Below are 19,827 nucleotides of genomic sequence, written 5' to 3'. Positions count from 1 at the left end.
AATTACGTTTGAAATTTTTACAACTTCAAAATCAGCAAATATTTATAAAATAACAAAATATAAAATTACGAGGGGCAGAAAAGTAATTCCATACTCAACTCCGCCCCAGGCCAAGATAGGAATTTCATATCCGCAGTGGATAAAAATCAGAGGAAGAGGAAGCGCCATCTCTGATTCTCTTCTACACTCTACAGACGGAGCTTCAAACAATTTCAGAAAGCGAGAGAGATGTCAGCTGCAATTCATTGCCTATCTCCATGCCTATCCCTCCCCTCCAGATTCAGCAAGCTTTCACTCAATGGCCCTTCTACTTCCTCTGCCACTACTCATTCCACAACTTCCCTCAGTTTCTCAGCTACCCTTTCTCCCAATTTCTTCTCCAAAGGTAATCAAATCTCTCTCTCTCTCTCTCTCTCTCTCTTGAATTTACTGCGTTTTTCTTCTTGGAATTTTGAAAATTTTGAAAGTTTGCTTATTTCAAATATTGGGTATTGGAACCCAGCAGTAAAAATTTCAGTCGTGTTATTGGGTGGAAGATTTTTCCATTTTTGGTGTAAAATTTTGGTTTTTTTGTATCATATCATCCATTTATCAGTAACCATACAGAGCACAATGTTAAATCAAAAGAGAAAAACTACATCTTTCGCTTGACTATTTTCAGGGTATCTGGCTGTGAGTCCACTTCAGAGGCCGGTTCGGCATTCCATTGTTTGTGAGGTCACCACGAAGAAGCCCGACTCTGCTGTGAAGAGAGCTCGACAGGCCGAAAAGAGGAGGATTTACAACAAATCCCGCAAATCCGAAATCAAAACCCGGATGAAGAAGGTACTTCTCTTTTCGGCAAGTTAATTTTATTTTAACTGAGGGGTTTTGCTTCTTTTGGTTTGCATTGTATGTAAAATAAGTTTATTCTGATTGTTTTCGGGTTGAAGAAAGTAGTTGTCTTGCATTGTTTGGGTTTTGCTTCTTGTGACCATGTTTGATGTCTTGGATTCTCATCTGAATTGAGCAACCATATCAGTGTCTAAATTGCTCTCATAATCGAGGCTAACCACCAAATTCTGCATTGGGTTTCATTATTTGGTTGGATAAATTATACTGGTTCTAAGTTGAGGACATTTTACTGCAGAAATGGATGGTTCATGGATTGCACTGCAATATTAACAGTTGCACCTTTACTTCTCGATCTACATGTTTGTCTTTAAGAGCATCTTTTTATGTGATCGTCAGACAATTGCACGAAGATAAAGTATTGGATTGGTGTTTGGTGTTTGGTGTGGGTACAAGTTGTGCCGGAGAAATTATTTTGTCTTTAAAAGCATCTGTTTGTATGTGCTTATATACTGTAAGGATGCTTGGGCTGATATATATATTTCCACATATTGTATTGGTAGCCACAAACATTTGTGTTTTATCCGGCAGTGTGATGCCATTTTTATCCCAACAGGTTCCGGAAGTGATATCTGTTTCTGTTATTAAATGTGTAGTTTCCTTTAATTTTTTTTCTTTTGGCTGGAAAGTAATGGACAAGATAAAATTTGAATGACACTGTTGGCGTGTTTACCTGCTATTGATTAATTAGTGGCTACCTTTACCAGGTTTTGGAAGCTCTGGATGGGCTGAAGAAGAAGCCAGATGCTGCACCCGAAGAGGTCCTTTCTATTGAGAAGCTCATTGGAGAGGCATACTCCATCATTGACAAAGCAGTTAAGGTGGGAACTCTGCACAGGAATACTGGAGCACGAAGAAAGTCTCGACTGGCTAGAAGAAAGAAAGCTGTTGAAATCCACCACGGCTGGTACACCCCAACTACAGAGGCTGCTAGTGCCTGATAAAACTCCTTTGTTGGGTCAGTCGTTTACTATTTTGCCGTTGTAATGTGTAGCATTTGTCCTTTGAATGTTTGCACCTCTCCTTTATATGGTACATGATTAACCGTATTCATTTTTCTTCTAGTTCGCCAAATTTGTATACTTACTGACTGTTGTTTAAGTTACTCTCTGGCTCATGAAAAATATGTTTCCCATTGAATGGGAAAATGCTATGGAAGAGTTCAGCTAGAAAGGATGGGTCGGAAGAATGTGATTGTGCAGTGATGCCGATATTTGGCTTGCCGTTTTCTACTAGAGGTTAGCCATGTTCAATAGCCGATATTTGGCTGTCGTCCCTGGTTTCTGCCTCTATCAAGCGACGACAGCCCCCACCTTCCCCTACTACGCTTCCCCAAGAACTGTGCCTCGACCGGTTGGAGAGAACTCGATCGATCTATTTCTGTTTCGTAGGTTTGCCGGTAGCTACCTGAAACTTTACTCATAAATTCCCTCGTCCACAAGAGGTTCAGCTGTATCAACTAATTGGTCAGCAATTTCATCATCTCCCCCAAAAATCCTGCACTTTTTTAAGTACTTCCATAACACATGACCATGCGCTCGCTTCCTACACGTTCAAACAAGATTCAACTCGATTAGTAGTCTACGTCGGACTAACAATATAACATGTCAGACTCTCTACTAAATATATAATTTCCCCAACATATATAAAGTTGCAAATTACGGATTGATTGGTAGGTTTGAAATTTCTGAAAGTAGGAGGCCATGACGATCCTTCTCCTCCTCCTCGTCGGATTTCAGTCAGTGATGATGTGAATTAGTTTCGGTTTCCTTGGAGTTCAAGGAAGGGACTCCATGTCCAGATCCAAAAGCTTTTAAGCCAAAATATTGCCTCCATTTCTGCAAGTATATATTAGTTAGACACAGTTAATTATGTGTCTGCGTTAACATCTAATTACATATTACATATGGACCCGAGGTAATTACCGGGTGATTCCTTCCAGCTAATTTCCCTGGTTTGTGAAGTAATTAAAATGACCAGGTCTCTTCTACGAAGGCTATATACAGTCACCAATATCTTCGTCCCATACCGGCCACAGCAACAATGGGTTAAGCAAAGAGATTGAATAAATAAGGTTTTACGACTAATGATTAGGCATACCTTTCTCGGCCTTTTGGCTAAGATCAAGTGTAGTATCTGTTCTTATCAGTTTAATATCTGATACGTGGGCTAATGGTTCACATGATATTAAATTAATTTTTTTAGGGGGAGAGTTCATCAAAGTAGCTTGCTATTGGGGCTCTTGAGTGTCGCCTAAGTGTTGCACTACTGCTCGGGCTGGCGCACCCCACCAAAACTAGTTAAATCTTTTACGGTTTTATGCCAATTCTTTCTAACGTGCCAAGCATACTTTAGCCTAAAGTAAAACAAGTTCTTCATCAGAATTTCAGATCGTAAATTCAAACCCTCCTGTATATTTTAACGATAAAAATTCATGTTAAGAAACGTTTTAAGATGCCGTCCAATATTGTTGATTAGCATCAATTACCTAATGTCGACAGATTAAGCACGCCTTAAATTCTTGTGTGGGTAGAAAATCACTAGTTCATAACCTTGAGACGAACTCCAAAGATGACGATACCTCACCTTAACGTGCTCCTTAACTCAATTCCGATCCTTCGACAATCACATTTTTGCATTAGAATTCTTGCTAACAAAATAGAATTAGGAAATTCAAATTAATTCAAGCCTTTAAGAACACAATAATTTAATAGTGGTGCTATGCCCACCCCGTTATTTTATTTTTTTCACCCACTTTAATATGAAAATTTTGTTGACAAATTTAACCTAATGCAAAATTACCCTGAAGACCTAAACAAAACAAGGTCCTACAAATTATAAAAGTCTAAAAGAGGATTTTTAACGTCACTAGCCAGCACCCACCCAACCATTTTTGTTGGCAAAGAGACCAAAGAACACTTAATGACACCAAAATATATCCAATCGCCCAGGTAAAATTGCATTTGTGCACCAGATTGTTGTAAACTAAACCAAAAACCAATCAAGCAATAAAAAAAACACAATGATTTCAAAGTTCCTCCAATATAGGAGTACTTCTGTAACAACGGAAGCTTTATTGATTACCAACAAATACAAGAGAACTCACAAACACAAAGTGCTCTCAAGTATACAAACTTATGCCTCTCAGAAACTCTCACACACAAAACTCTATCCCACATCCATCTATTTATACTAATAGATGTCATAGGTTTACACAAAGTCCCTAGAATATAGGAAACCAAATCCTATACTAAAACCAAATCCCAAACCAACTAGGAATCACAAATCCCAATATCTTGCGTCCAATATATCCTAATCCTTGTTTGATTCTTGTTTTTAGTTTAGGCATGTTGATTTAATGCCAAATCCAACAATCTCCACATTGGCATGAAATCCATAATGAGACATCAAACAACTTCCGTTGATCCACCATATCGCAAGATCAAACTTGCTTAAATTGCACCAAATCCAAGCAGTGCTCAAACTTAGCTGTATTAACCACCTCTGTCAACATGTCAGCTAGATTATCTTCTGTAGCAACCTTTTTTAGACGAATCTCACATTCAGCTACCACTTCTCTCACAAAATGATATCGTACATCAATATGCTTAGTCCTAGCATGATGTACATGATATCTGGCCAAATAAATGACACTTTGGCTATCACAATATACATCCAACTTGTGTTGTTCTACACCTAAATCTCCTAACAACCCCATAGTCCACATTGCTTCTTTGATAGCATCAACGATCGCCATGTATTCTGCTTCTGTGGTTGATAGTGTCATTGTTGTTGTAATATTAATCTCCATCATATAGGACCTTTTGTCATAGTAAACACATACCCATTCGTCGATCTTCTCTTGTCTAAGTCTCTAGCAAAGTCTGAGTCCACATATCCAACTGAGAACTTATCAATTCCTTCATCACATCTTTCAAAACAAATACTTTTGTCCCTCGTTCCATGTAAATACCTTAGTATCCACTTAGCAGCATTCCAATGCTCTCTTCCAGGATTATGCATGAATCACTAACAATTCCAACTACATGTGCAATATTAGAACGAGTACACACCATAGAATACATTAATCCTCCAACCAAATTAGCATATGGAATACCATCCATCTTCATCTTTTCTTCATCAGTTTTTGGACATTATTGACTACTTAACTTGAAGTGAACACCTAATGGAGTTCCTATAGGCTTAGTGTCTTTTGTTACTCCAAACTTTTGTAACAACTTCTCAAGATATTGCTTCTAAGACAAACACACCAAACCTTTTTGTCTATCCCTTGTGGTTTCTATTCCCAATATTTTCTTGGCTTCACCGAGATCCTTCATTTCGAACTCCATTATCATTTGCTTCTTCAACTTTTCTATCTCTAAAATATTGCATGAGGCTATTAGCATGTCGTCCACAAAGATTAACAAGTACACAAACGAACCATCTTTCAACTTCTTGCGATAAACACAGTGATCATAGTGACTTCTTGTATAGTCTTGACCCTTCATAAACTTGTCAAATCTTAAATACCACTGTCTGGGCGACTGCTTCAAACCATAAAGAGATTTTCTAGTACCCTTCGGGTTGTCTCATATAAATATCTTCATCCAAAATTACCATGAAGGAATGTAGTCTTCACGTCTAGTTTTACCAATTCAAGGTTGAATTGTGCAACTAGGGCAAGCAATATTCAAATGGAGGAGTGCTTAACCACAAGAAAAAAAAAATCTCATTGTAATTTATTCCCTCATTTTGAGCATATCCTTTAGCCACTAGCCTAGCTTAAAAATCTTACCAAGCTCTTGTCATCCACTCCATCCTTCTTTGCATTAACCCAGCTGTAGCTAATTGCTTTCCTTCCTCTAGGCAGCTCCACCAATTTCCAAGTCTTATCCTTGTGAAGGGAGAGCATTTCATCTTCCATTGCATCATGCCATTTACTCTCTTCTTCATTGTTTACCGTTTCTTCAAAATTAGTGGGAATTTCAGCCTTAATTATTGGCAATGCATATACCATGCAGGCCATGCAATCTTTATATCTCGCAGGTAGGGATATGTCTCTTTTCCCCTTCCTTTTGGCTATGCAATCATCTTGTATCTTTAGTTCTTTTGATGGTGTTTCTTCTTCGTGATCACTTTCTTCATGTTCAAGTTGATCACCTTGTCTTTCTTCTTCCACAACTTCCTTACTTGGCTGTGAATTCATAATTACTTGTTCCCCAAGCTCCACCATCTGATCATCTTCCCTCAATTTCATGTGACTTTCATCGAATGTCGCATCTCTACTTACTATAATCTTGTTCAACTTGGGTCACCAAAGTCTGAAGCTTTTCACACCACTATTGAATCCCATAAAGACAGCTTTCTTAGCTCGTGGATCCAGTTTGTTTTCCTTCACATGAAAGTAGGCATTGCATCCAAACACTCATAGCTTATCGCAGTCCTGAGTTGGTTCTCCAGACCACATTGGTTCTCCAGACCACACTTCAATGGGTGTTCTACCCTCAAATGTTGTTAATGGTAGTAGATTAAGCAAATGACATGCATAGCTCAAAGCTTTTGCCTAAAATCTCTTTGGCATCTTAGCTTGAGATAACATGCAACAAACTTTCTCGGGCAAGTCCTATTTAGTCTCTCTGCAATCCCATTTTGCTATGGACTATGTCTAACACTGAAATGCCGAGTAATTCCTTCCTTTTTACAAACTTTGAAGAAATGATTAGAGGTATATTCCCCTCCATTGTCACTTCTCAGTATCTTAATCTTCTTTCCAATCTTGTTCTTTGATTTTAGGCAGTCATTCTTCTAGTGTCCTCTTTCATGACAAAAAGCACACTCATCTTTGTCCAAGAACTTCCTATTCTTTGAGACTCATATAGTATGAGACCTACTATTTTTCCTGTACGAACCTTTGTTTTCTTTCGATCTCCCTTTCACCATCAAAGCTTTAAAGTTATTCCTTTCTTGCCTGTCAAGGTGTCTCACCTCATGATTCATAAGAGCACTTGAGATTTCATCATACTTAATTGTCTCCATGCTATAAATCCAAGTAGTCACGAAAGGCTCATAGGATTCAGGCAATGAGTTCATCAGGATCAAGGCCTTGTCTTCATCTTTGATTAACTTTTCGAGATTTGCCAATTCAGCTAGAAACTTGTTAAACTATTCTAGATGGCTAATCATCTTCGTGCCCTCTTTGTACTGTAATCTGTACAACTTGCTCTTGAGATGCAGTCAATTCTCTGCACTCTTCTTCATATATTTTGTCTCCAATGCAGTCCATAATTCATTCGCAAAAATTATATTCCTTCGCAATATTTTGTTTCCAATGCAGTCCCATTCTTCCTTTTTCATCAAAAACAACATGTCTCCTAACACACCAACCAAACCTTGTTGTATTAGGACATCTCGAACCTCACATTGCCACATAGCAAAGTTGTTCGTTCCTTCAAATTTCTCAATTTCAAACCTAGCACTCTGAACCGTCGTCTTGGTTTCACTAGTCCTAGACTTTTCTTCAACATCGTCACCACTGGTAGAATCACCAGTCTTTGTCATTGCTTGATAGTCACAACCCACGTAAGAACCTAAGCTTTTGATACCACTTGTTGTAAACTAAACCAAAAACCAATCAAGCAATAAACAAAACACAACGATTTCAGAGTTCCTCCAATATAGGAGTACCTCTCTAACAACGAAAGCTTTATTGATTACCAACAAATACAAGAGAACTCACAAACACAAAATGTTCTCAAGTATACAAACTTATGCCTCTCAGAAACTCTCACACACAAAACTCTATCCCACATCCATCTATTTATACTAATAGAAGTCATAGGTTTAAACAAAGTCCCTAGAATATAGGAAACCAAATCCTATACTAAAACCAAATCCCAAACCAACAAAGAAACACAAATCCCAATATCTTGCGTCCAAGATATCCTAATCCTTGTTTGCTTCTTGTTTTAGTATGGGCATGTTGATTTAATGCCAAATCCTATAAAGATTCCTCATGCCCACTATTCCAGACTTGAACTTTCATGCCAATGTCTTTGATTTCGACGATGTAGTCATAAGAGAGCAGCCGGAGGTACGAGACCTTGTGAGGACAAAGACGAGGCCTTATCTCTGTAGTATTGTTGAACCGGTATGGATGCAAGAGAGAATAGGGGAAGACAAATAGAGAGAGCGAGAGACAATAGAGGGAGAATTTCAATCCATCATTGTAGGCCGTTCATGGCCCAGCGCACAACTTAGGAGAGAAGGGGGGTGTTTGTTGTCACCATGACGGGTAGGTGGATATGGATGCTGGCTTTTTTGAGTTCTCCTTCAGTTTTTTGTTTCATATTAAAGAAAAATACATCAAAGTTACTTTAGGAATCTTGGCGGGTGAGAAAAGAGCATTTTCATTTTTTAACTTTTAGTGACAAGTAAGGTTCTAAAAAACGTTAGGCGCTAGTCGGGCGGCGAGCTGGCGCCTAGCGCCTAGGTGGCGTTGGGAAATAGGACTACTGGGTGGCATTAGCAGCACTCCAATATAATTCGACAATCTTATCAGGGTTTTGGTGTGTGTTTGCTTATGTTATGAGTGAAACAAAAGACTTTGAATGGCACGGTTCCAATGAATTTTGAGCAATTTTTGTTTTTATTTTTAATGATTGTGGAAGTAACATGGGTATTAACAATGGAAGGCACCCTTCGAATAGCATGCAATTTAGCCCCCTTTTGTCAACTTGCAAATCTTTCAGTCCCACACCGGCCACAGCAAGAAAGGGCAAAGAGAAGAGACAAAATAAATAGGGTCTTACAACTTGTTACCAAGCATACCTTTCTCGGCCTTTTGGCTAAGATCAAGTGTAGTATCTGTTCTTATCAGTTTAATATCTGATACGTGGACTAATGGTTCACACGATATTAAATTAATTTTTTTAGGGAGGGAGTCTGCTACATTAGCTTGCTAATGGGACTCTTGAGTGTCGCCCAAGCGTTGCACTATTGCTCGGGCTGGCGCATCCCACCAAATCTAGTTTCAACCTTTTACGTCCTTACGCCTTGTTCAACTTCTAATTCAATTTTCAGTGATTCTACAGATTCTCAGTTTCATACAATTTCAAACCAACTCCTGAAAGTCAAAACCAAAAACTATGTAAGCGTAAGGGGGACCAAATACTTGTAACAGAGGAGGAAGAGATTTGACAAGATGGATTCAACCTCTGAATCTGCTTCCGCTGTCGTGGGGTAAAACTATTTGTGTCGGGTGTGGGAGTGCTCGTAACATCATAGAAGTAATGCTGCAGAGGCCCAATGGAGTAAGGGGATTAGGAAGTCTCCGATTCAGTAGGAGAGAGAGGAAAAGCATGGTTTTCATCTCTATAACCGTAAGAATTTCGACAATTTACAGGCTCACGATTTCTCAACAGCAATAACAGTCAGAATTTCAACAATTAATAGCCTTGATCGAATCTTGATTGCTCAATAGAAAAACCATTAACTTATAATTCTAATACATTACATATAGAACTAGAGTTTTGATCATATATAGACAAGAGACAATGCGACTGATGATAGCCAGCGCTTTGTTTAATCTGCACATTGGCAGCGCAGATAGGCAGACTCAAGCCTTTGACTCTTAACAGTCATGTTGACTCAACACTCGATAATGCTAGCAAGTTCCGAAAATCAGACACAACCTTTAAACTGGATAATACTTGTGAATGCAAAAGTAATTTTAACAATATGCTTTTACCCTGTCTCAAGTTATCTTTAATAATTCTCCTTCACGTCTACCCCAGTTCGTTCGTAGTGTTGCACCTGCACGTATGAATTTGGCAACTTTATCATTCATGGTCCCAACAATGCACATAATTCCATCTCCGTTTTCAAGAATTGTTCCACAAAGACACTAATGTCAAGTTCAACCTATAAAGAACACGAGAAAGAACTTCACTGATTATTCAAAAGAGTGCATTCTTTAGTTCAAGTAAACCAAAAACTAGAAACAAAGCTTTACCTTGCTCCCTTTTTTCTCAAATTTCTGTACTCAAAGGCCATGTCAAACTGTCATTTTCCTCCGCTTGCTTTTCCACTTGTCCACCCTCCTTTTTTGACTGGACATTCATAGAATCCATCAATATTTCGGTCCTTGGCTCTGGTATCATCCCCTTTGAAGTCATCTCACGGAAATAGCGCAAAGTTTCCTTGATCCTTCTCTTATCATGGAACCCATGAATGATAATGGTATAAGATCGTCGGTCAGGTCCCAACCCATTTTTCTCCATCTCATCCCATGTATATCTCACTCTTTCCTGACAATCCCACTCCATATACAACTTCAACAGCAAATTGTATGTGTCACCAGTCATCTTGCACTGATTTCTCTGCATCCTCTCCAGCAGGCCAGGAATTTCCTCTGGTTTCTTCGACGACTTAAGCAAGTAATTGAAAGTTACTTCGTTGGGCAGACAACTACCCTTCCTCTGTTCCATTTCTTCCAAAAGCTCACAAACCTTCTCCATACGCCGTATTTTGCATAGGTGCTTAATAAGTGAGTTGTATGTTGCTGCATTTGGGCAACATCCTCGGACATTCATTTCCTTAAATACTTCCAAAGCATGAGGAATCCTCTTCTTGAAACAAAGGGCATCGATTATGCAATTGCATGTCACCACGTCTGGGTTGCAACCCTGATCCCACATTGCTTGAAATAACTTGAGTGCCGTACCCAACTTTCCCTTCTTGGTCAGTGCATTTATAAAAGTCCCATACGTAAACTGATCAGGCTTGCAATTAGACGCGATTATATCTTTCCAAAACCTTTTTGCCTCGCATACATTTGCTCGTACACACCATCCATTAAGAATGATATTCCACGTCTTTATATACTTCCCAAACTCTTTCCCCTTCACGTTAAACAAAGTTTCTGCAGCTTCTACATGCTTATACCGGCATAACCACATCATAAGCTTCTGAAAAGCAACCAAATCAAGCTCGAGACCGAACTCTTTTCTCTTATAAAACACATCAATTGCTTCCTCCACCCTATGTGCAGCCGCATACCTATTGAGCAAAATCTCATACGTTCCTTCATTGATAAGTCCCTCTCTCATGCGCATTTCGTCGAGCATTTGGTAGACTTCATCAAAAGCCCGCATTTTGCCAAGAATGTCAAGAATCTCATTGTAACAATCCGACCCGGACATATACCCACTTCCTCCTCCACCTTTACATACCCAATTGAAGAACGCATACGCCGGTTTCCAATCAGACCGATGCCTCCGCAGCACATCCAAAACCAAACAATCTGTCAGCACAAACCCACATCGGTCGAGCGCCCACTCAATCTCCTCGGCCGGCTTGTCCCTTCGAAACTTGAGGATGTTTTGAATTAATACAGCCGTTTGATCATCCGGGTCTTCCCCAAACCGCGCATTTTCTTCAGCATCTGCAACATAGTGGACGAAAGTCCTACTCCTACCCAGAAAGTAAAATTGGGAATTCTTGGTGAAAATTTCTGGCTTTGCGTTCGTTGGGCTCCGGCACTTGTGAAATTTGGAAAGGTAAGAGAGGGCTTTGTGTGAAATCGGATAGTGGCAGTGATGGTTTCTGGGTTGGGTTTGGAATTTTAAATTGAAATTCCGTTGGATGTTGTTTTCCCGGGAAAAGGTTCTCAACGGTCGGAATTTGAAAGGCATGTTAGGTTTTCTAGTGTTGGGCGTGTTTGGGGTGGAAGAAAATCATTTCCAAGATTTAATAAAGCCTTCCATTACATACATATTTTTATTAGTATTTTGTTTACGCATAATTTTTTGTCTCTATTTAATATGAAATAAGATATTGTTATTCCCACCTCAGTTTCATATCTTCCCATTCATTTTTAATGAAATTTTTAATACAACTTTGCCCATTTGTAAAATGACCAATAAGGACACTAAAAGATACATAATTAATGATAATAGATTAGGCACGAAGAGGTAACATGAGCCCTAGACTTGCATTTGGTTGTGAAAGAAACAGACAATACATAAGCCGAATTTGCAAAAAGACAAAGAATAAGGATAGAAGAAATTTTGGAACAACAAAGTGTGGATGCCATTTCCAATTAAAGAGTAAGAAGCTAGCAACTGATGATAGTTACTAGACTGCATAATCAAATAGGAGCATAGCACTTTGAGAGTCATTCATTTGATGGTAAATTATCGTCGATGGGAAAATAGCATTTCAATTTTTTAGGAATAACAGTGGTTGGCGAAATAACATTTCAATTTTTCAACTTTTTATGGTGGGTGATGAAATAGAACACTGAGCTGGCTAGCAACTCTCTAAAATAATGCTCATACCCATATGTAAAATAATGGTCTCTGCAGTCGATCATCACTACTGAGACTGTATCTGAAGCATCTTTGTCTACTCTCTTAGCGCAACGCAATTCCTTGCAGAGCAACTAGACTACTTTCTTAACAGCCCTCCTGAACTGGAGGGTGATCGTGCTAGTCAGCTAGCTTGTCGGGTAAGCCTTTTTACTTCAGTTTTTCGTATCTCAATAAAATCATACTAGTTATATAACTTGTATTGGATTGAATATTTATGGAAAATTGATTTCTGGTCTAACGAAATATGTGATGTGCTCAAGGTTTGTGTTCTTCTCTCGGAGTTGCGGTTTATGATTAGAAAGACACATTTTGCTTCAACAATCTGGGAGGTTTGGGATATTATCCAGATGCGTACATGCGTAAAAAATTTCGGAACCTTTGTGTGCAACATCTTCGTTTTTCAGGTTAGTAATTTGTTCTTAATTTCCTCTCTGTAGAGTAATGTTAAATTTCAGGTTTAAGATTGGACTTGAAATCTCTGGCTTAAAAAACAATTGGACTTGTAATCTGAGCGACGTGTTTTTAGTCTTTTGTTATGTACTCCACAGTCATGTTTACTTCAGGATTGCTGTATAGGGTGACACATGGCTGTATTGCATTCTCCGGATTCTGGCTGCACAAGACAGACACCAGAGCATCTTTATTTATGCCCAAACTTCTTCAACAGCTCACATAGTCCAGCTCCGACGGCTTCTCCCCTTGCCCTCCATGAAAATACCGAAAATTTGAAGGCTTTAAAACCCTAATCTGCATGCGGTTCTTCCACCACAGCAAGCTGACATTGCGTTATAGGCGGCAAATTGTCATGCAAACGTCTTTGAGTTACCTCCACCACAAGAAGCCCGCCCAAGTAAACGAAGGACTGAGTGAACCACCAAAGAGACACTAAAAGCTTTCTCAAAGAATGACATCGTCGCTGACTTAAAAGTCAAAATGTGAAGCCGTGACAACCCACCCAACCGTATTCTAAGATGGGAAAAAGTTAGCAGTGAAATCATTCATAAATTAAAAAGAACAAACGAGGGAGTTCAAAATACATGTTGAAAAATGTAAAATATATATCGAAAACATGTACAATATAGAGTTCGTTCGACTACTAATAGTATTGAATCCTTTTAGATGTTGGACTGTGCATCGATCTCTCTCACATCTTGACATAGTATCAAAACGGATCGATTACTTAAGTTGTTTGTCCGTCGTTCTTAATTATAAGTGAAGAACATTAATACCATTTATTATTTGCTTTTGACAGATATTGCAAATTAAACTCGAAAACTTGATTTATATTAAAGACAAGCCGGTCAGTAGTAGGTTTAAATGTTAGTGAAACATCTATGTCCTATCACTACCTATGTCTATAGTATTGAACAAGCCATTGTTTGAAGTTAGTCTCACCAAATCTATCACAAACCATTTAACTAACTTTTCAACCTCTAGTTAAAAAATACAAACATAAAGCTATAAGGATTACATGCGCATCTTAGATTACATCAGATATTTGAAAACAAATCCTATAAACTAGGAATGGCTTAAAGGATAAGAGTTTGAAGTAAATCAAACTCCTGAAGATGCGGTGATAACAGCTTCACGTTGACTTCATCTAACAGCCCCCCGTAAGCTAATGGGTGGAGGAACAACTGGAAGCTTGGATAATAATAACTTGAATTGAGACGAAGACAAACCCTTGGTAAACAAATCAGCAAGCTGATCCTGTGAACATATATAGTTAACCAATAATTGACCACGAACCACCTTCTCCCATACATAATGGTAATCAACTTCCAAATGCTTAATTCGTGAATGAAATATTGGATTCGAGGCTAAAGCAATCCAAGAGATGTTGTCACACGAGATTTGTGGTCACACAAGATGTAAATGAAGATCCTTGAATAAAGATCTTAACCATGAAAGCTCAGCAGCCGTGCAAGCCAATTGCCTGTACTCGGCTTCAGCACTCGACCAAGAAATTGTTTTCTGCTTCTTAGAACTCTAAGACACCAGATTTGAACCAAGATAGACACAAAAACCACCAGTTGAATGTCGTGCATCTGGATTCCATGCATAATTCGCATCGGAGAAGGTTGAAAGTGTGACAGTTCCTAGCTTGTACAAAAGACCATGATTATGCATGGCCTTCAAGTAACGAAGAATGCATTTCACTGCCAACAAATCAATGGTTGTGGGAGAATGCATATACTGGCACACTTGATTGACCACATATGACAAATCGAGACAAGTAATTGTGAGATATTGTAGAGCACCCATTACACTATGATAGACCTCTGGTTTCTCGAATAGATCACCAACATATGCACAGAGTTTTTGGCATGAGGGAATAAAAGTGGAGATTGGCTTTGCTTATGTAAATTTGGTGTGGGCTAGTAAATCCAACGCATACTTAGATTGACTTAGGTGCATCTGATGACCATCATACTTGTCCTCCACACCTGAAAAATAATTGAGTGGTCCCAAATCTTTCATGGAAAATAAGGTGCTTAGCCTTTGTATCAACCTGGAAATCTGGTGAGAACTATTTCTAATGATTAAGATATCATCCACATAAATTAAAAGTATCAAGTACACACCTTTTTGATTGAATACAAACAGACTGTAGTCACACGTTGATTCATGGAAGCCAAGTTGAAGCAAAAAGTCGGAGAATCTCTAAAACCAGGCTCTAGGTGCTTGTGTAAGACCATAGATACTCCGCTGAAGCTTACAAACATGAGTTAGAAACTGTTTGTCAACAAATCCCAAAGGTTGGCGTATATACACCTCTTCGTTCAAGAAACCATGCAGGAAAACATTTTGGACATCTAGTTGTCTAACCTGCCATCCTTTTGATATTGCAAGACTAAGCACAAACCTAATCGCTGTATGTTTAACAACTGGGCTGAAGGTTTTGGTGTAATACACACCAGCCTTCTGATGAAACCCATTTGCCACAAGCCGAGCCTTATGGCGCTCAATTGTACCATCTGCACGACGCTTTAACTTGAACACCCATTTGTTTGGAAGCAAATTCATCTGTGAAGTGAACGGAACCAAACTCCAAGTCCCACATCGTTACAGCGTATTGAATTTCTGAACCATGGCATTCCTCCATTCCTGGGACTTAACAGCCTGAGTGAAACATGTTAGTTTAACAGAAGAGTTGTCAACAGTAACATGCATAGCATATTTAGGGTTGGGTTTTTGAATTGGATCTTGTGACCATACAATGCTCTAGATGTGCAGGAGCATCAGACAACTCTAACACAGATTGTATAGGTACTTCGACTTGCTCATTTGAGGGTAGGGTAGGTTGTATGGTAGAGGATGACATAGGTGTTTCAGGATTAGAACATGGTAAGTCAAGGGTAGGGTTTGGGTCAAGTTGTAACTGTGGGGGGTTTGGGGTGATATGGGTGATATTAGTTGGTTGGTTGGCAGGTTGCACGGCAAGTGGAGGAGTAAGTGATTGAGGTAAAGTAGGACAATGAGGCAAATCAAATGTAAATAACAGGTTGGGCGAGTGAGGATTACCTTTGGTATTGACGTTTTCGGAAGAAGATGTGAGTCCCTTAAAAGGGAAAACAATCCTCATCAAATCAGACATGGCAAGACAAGTAAATTCGTCTTGTGGACAAGTCCAAGCATTTGTAGCCTTGATGATTCAGTGAATAGCCCAAGAAAACTCAAGCTTTTGACTTAAATTGAAGTTTATTTTGTGTGTAAGGCAATAACCTGGAAAGCATTGACATCCAAAAATTTTTAACATGTCATACTTTGGTTTTTGTCGAAACAATCTCTCATAAGGTGACACATTGGATAAAATTTTAGTGGGCAACCTATTTATCAAATATGTTGCAGTAGAACATGCATCAAACCAAAATTTATTAGGCATGTGAGATTGGGAAAGCATAACTATGCTTGTTTCAACAATATGTTGATGTTTTCTTTCTGCAATTCCATTTTGTTCATGATGTTTAGGACATGAAAAACGTTGTGAAATTCCATTTGCAGTGAGAAACTTCTGAAAAGCATGACTTTTATACTCTCCACCTTCATCACATTGAAGGGTTTTAATTGAAAGATTAAACATATTCTCAACAGAAGCCTTGAATTTAACAAAGATTTCAAATACTTCACTTTTGTGTTTCATGGGAAAAATCCAAGAGTAACGCGAATAATCATCCACAAACAACACATAATAACGAAAACCTTCATTAGAAATAATTGGGGAAGACCACACATTCGAATGCAAAAGCTGCAAAGGAAATTGAGAAACAGACTGAGACACTTTGAAAGGTAACCTAGTACTCTTTCCTACGGGACATGACTCACAAAAGCTTACATCAGTGGTACCATGAATTGGCACCAATTTATTTCAAATTAAAAACTTAATTATTGAATTGGTAGGACGTCCAAGCCGAGAATGCCATTTTTGAATTGAACACCAAATCCCTACAAAAGCTGAAATTGGATACTTGTGTTGTCCACTGCCACTTGGAAATGGGTATAACCCATTCTCACATCTCCCTTTGAAAAACGTATTCCGGGTCTTGAGGTCATTAACAAGGAAAAAAATGAGGAAATATTAATGGTTGTCTAGTGTAAATCTGTGAGTAGATATTATATTTTGAGAAGTTGTGGGACAGTGAAGAATATTACTTAAATCAAATGAGCAAGTTCTAGTATGTAGTTTATTTGAACCGGAGTGAGAGATAGAGATGCCAGAGCCATTACCTAGACCTCCAATAGTATCATTACCATTGTACTTTTTAGGATTCACCAAATTTTGAATGTCAAGAGTGATATGAGCATTAGCACCAGTGCCCAGCAACCAAGTACCATTCGGTTGTTTGTTCAAGGTGATAGGCGGTGAGGACATTGTTGTGAGTCTCTTGGCAGGAATGCGACCTTCATAAGCAGCATTCATCATTTGGTAGCAATCGAGAGTTGGATGACCTAGTTTCCTACAGATTTGGCAAATGATACGTTCAGCAGAACAAGGAGGTTTCTCACCATTAGCTGGCTGGTTGCGTTGGTTGTTGTTGTTGCGAGGATTGTATCCTCTTTTATTAGAAGAAGGTCCACGATTAGAGGGTGATGCACCTCTCCCAGTTCCACGGAAGCGTCCCCCACCACGGCCACGCGCAGCAACAAAAGCACTAACAAGTGGATCGTCAGCCATAAAAGGATTTTGATCCATCATTCTGCGCTCAGTGGTCAACAGAAGTGCCTTAAGAGTAGGATAGGTAATAAAGGAATCCCGAGCTTCAGCAGCACTTACCGTCATTTCAAAGGCATGTCCGAGATTGTTCAACACAATCTACACAAGTTCATTATCATTCACTGGTTACCACGCTAGGGCAAGATTATCGGTTATGGCATTTATGCGATCCAGGTAGTCCATGACAAAGAGATCGTATTTTTTGGTTTGCAGCAACTCATTTCTCATAAACAAGATTCTGTTTTGTGAGGTAGAAGCATACCTCTGCTCCAAAGCTTCCCACGTGGCTCAAGTAGTCCTCTTGCTTGCCACAACAGAGAGTACAAAAGCAGTTAAGGAGCCATTTATCTAACTATGGATCATTTGATCATGTTGTACCCACACAGTGTACGTGGGATTGACTGTGGTCAAGCCAGGCAAGTCCTTGGGAGGGCACACCAAAGTACCATCCATATACCCCATCATATCTCTACTTTTGAGAATTAGGAGAATTTGAGCTAACCACAATGGGTAGTTGGTTCGGTCAAGTTTGATGTTTACAACAGTGGAAAAATGATGAAATGGATTGGTGGTAGGGTTCGCAAGATTGGTGATAGGGGGTGGGATTGGAAGAATTGACATTGTTTTCAGCCATTGAAGCGTGGAAAAAAAATGGATCTTAGTCGTTAGACTTAGTAAGGCTTTGATACCATGTAAAACTTAAGAAAGCTGAGAGTTTCACTTCAATTGCATACCCATCAAAACTGGAATGAATGTATTTATAATCATCTCAAGGTTACATCATGGGTTTGAAAACTCTAGATACAAGGAAGTTTTGAAAGTTTAAATATACAAACAGAAAGCTATAAGGATTACATGCGCAGCTTAGATTACATCAGATATTTGAAAACAAATCCTATAAACTAGTAATGGCTTAAAGGATAAGAGTTTGAAGTAAATCAAATTCTTGAAGATGCGGTGATAATACCTTCACGTTGACTTCGTCTAATAGGGGTCAGCGATAACCCCTTGCTCTTCCCCTTTTTCCTTCTCATCTCAAGTAATTATGTTTGTGTCTTATCTTTCTGTTGCCTATGACTATCGAATTATGAGGTCACAACTTTTCTTCCCGGCGTCATTCACCGTTTCCTGGTGTTTTTCACGGTATTTTGCCCTTGACAACCCTAATCCCCATCCGACAACCGCCTCCTTCAACCCCCAACACCCATCCTCTTTCATCTTGTTTATTTGCTCTTCCTTCTCTTATTCCATCTCCTTCCTCAGTTTTTGCTCAAAGCCAATTGAGTCTCACTTGTTTTGCCCACAAATATATATCCCTTCACGGCTCCGTACCCGACTGGAATGTCAAAAAATCAAGGCCAATCGTGATACGGCTTTGCCCAAAGCGAGGGTGTTTTAGATGCCCCCCTTTGCCTGACCCCCTTCCTTTTTGTTCTGATTTTTTGTTCTACTTGCTGAGGCATGTGATGGTGGTTATCTTGTGGCTCTTCTCCAATGCGATGGTTTCAATGGCGACATATGGTTGAGGATACTTCCTTGTTGTGGGTTGAAAAGTTTTGTGTTACGATACCTTCGTTGAATTCAACACGGAGTTTGTTTTCTTAGGGCCACTACTCTTCTAGTTGCCGGCGAAGTGGTTGGTGGCATCATTATGTTGGATAGAGATTAGGGTTATAATTTTCTTTTTATGTTTTTATCTTATTGTGGAATGGGCTTCTTGGTTATCCCCAATTTTTATTAGGTTGTTCGTTGAAACTTATATTGGGTCGTTTCCCATTTAATAAAATTCTATGTTTTCTCGATTAAAAAAAAAAACTCTTTAACCTCTTTAAGATTATCCTATTAGTAATAGTTGAATAAAGTAAACAATCTCACATTGGTCATCTTACAAAACAAATCATAACTTATATCAAATGGTTTCATTGTATCAAGCTTTTTGCATAAAAACCACATCTAATAATTGCATGGGTAGTTAAGTGCAGACAGTATCAATGTGATTGATGGTGGATTGCGGCCAATCTCTCTGAAACTTTAACAGTAATGTACCCCAAGTTTGGTAGTTAATCTGGCTAGATTCTTCACTTTTTAGTAGAAACCTACCAAATTGTTGTATTATCTACCAATTCCGAGCAGACACACTGGTTGCTGGGTGAGCTACTACAGTTAAGTTTGATATAACTGAATATTACTAGTCTAGTACCAGTACAAGGTTAGTTAGTATGGTTGTGTCTGTGGGTGTGCATTTTTATTCCAAATTAATCTTAATTATAGCTGCTTTTTTCTTAACCTTGTTTTTTTTTTTTTTTAATTTTATTTTTCATTTTCCATTTCTGTGTCAAATACAATCAA

General features: G+C 38.8%; 3 protein-coding genes, 1 long non-coding RNA gene and 2 other non-coding genes across 12 annotated transcripts; 4 read left to right on the top strand and 2 right to left on the bottom strand.

The window, feature by feature from the left end:
• Positions 1-154: 154 nt before the first annotated feature.
• Positions 155-1,949, top strand: LOC126590614 (30S ribosomal protein S20, chloroplastic-like). The gene is made up of 3 exons (XM_050256084.1): positions 155-385; positions 662-825; positions 1,599-1,949. Exons 1-3 carry the CDS (start codon positions 229-231, stop codon positions 1,830-1,832), a joined length of 555 nt encoding a protein of 184 aa, XP_050112041.1. The 5' UTR covers positions 155-228; the 3' UTR covers positions 1,833-1,949.
• Positions 1,950-2,987: 1,038 nt separating this feature from the next.
• On the top strand, positions 2,988-3,182 carry LOC126591644 (U2 spliceosomal RNA). Its single transcript, XR_007612460.1, has one exon. It is a non-coding gene; the product is annotated as a U2 spliceosomal RNA (small nuclear RNA).
• A 5,390-nt stretch (positions 3,183-8,572) lies between these two features.
• On the bottom strand, positions 8,573-11,641 carry LOC126588190 (putative pentatricopeptide repeat-containing protein At3g15200). Of its 5 annotated transcripts, XR_007611357.1 has the most exons (4): positions 9,905-11,641; positions 9,641-9,813; positions 9,106-9,185; positions 8,573-9,016 (listed from the first exon to the last, which is right to left on the bottom strand). XR_007611357.1 is itself a non-coding variant. In XM_050253256.1 (2 exons), exon 1 carries the CDS (start codon positions 11,583-11,585, stop codon positions 9,921-9,923), a length of 1,665 nt encoding a protein of 554 aa, XP_050109213.1. In that variant the 5' UTR covers positions 11,586-11,641; the 3' UTR covers positions 9,330-9,813; positions 9,905-9,920. The 5 variants fall into 5 exon arrangements, 2 of the variants coding, with proteins under 2 accessions (XP_050109213.1, XP_050109214.1); XR_007611356.1 differs by having other exon boundaries at positions 8,573-9,185; XR_007611358.1 differs by having other exon boundaries at positions 8,573-9,185; positions 9,641-9,705.
• LOC126591643 (U2 spliceosomal RNA) lies at positions 8,718-8,912 on the top strand. Its single transcript, XR_007612459.1, has one exon. It is a non-coding gene; the product is annotated as a U2 spliceosomal RNA (small nuclear RNA).
• Positions 9,145-13,396, top strand: LOC126588191 (uncharacterized). Of its 3 annotated transcripts, XR_007611361.1 has the most exons (4): positions 9,145-9,272; positions 12,258-12,400; positions 12,524-12,667; positions 12,840-13,396. It is a non-coding gene; the product is annotated as an uncharacterized LOC126588191 (long non-coding RNA). The 3 variants fall into 3 exon arrangements; XR_007611359.1 differs by lacking the exon at positions 9,145-9,272 and having other exon boundaries at positions 11,798-12,400; XR_007611360.1 differs by lacking the exon at positions 9,145-9,272 and having other exon boundaries at positions 11,798-12,400; positions 12,812-13,396.
• Positions 13,397-16,471: 3,075 nt separating this feature from the next.
• On the bottom strand, positions 16,472-17,544 carry LOC126590433 (uncharacterized). The gene is made up of 2 exons (XM_050255896.1): positions 16,992-17,544; positions 16,472-16,512 (listed from the first exon to the last, which is right to left on the bottom strand). The coding sequence occupies exons 1-2, from the start codon at positions 17,542-17,544 to the stop codon at positions 16,472-16,474; spliced, it is 594 nt and encodes a 197-aa protein (XP_050111853.1).
• Positions 17,545-19,827: the final 2,283 nt, after the last annotated feature.

This window comes from Malus sylvestris, chromosome 11 (genome assembly GCF_916048215.2).
Source record: "Malus sylvestris chromosome 11, drMalSylv7.2, whole genome shotgun sequence".
Taxonomy (NCBI): Eukaryota; Viridiplantae; Streptophyta; class Magnoliopsida; order Rosales; family Rosaceae; genus Malus; species Malus sylvestris.
This window is presented reverse-complemented; position numbering and strand designations above follow the sequence as displayed.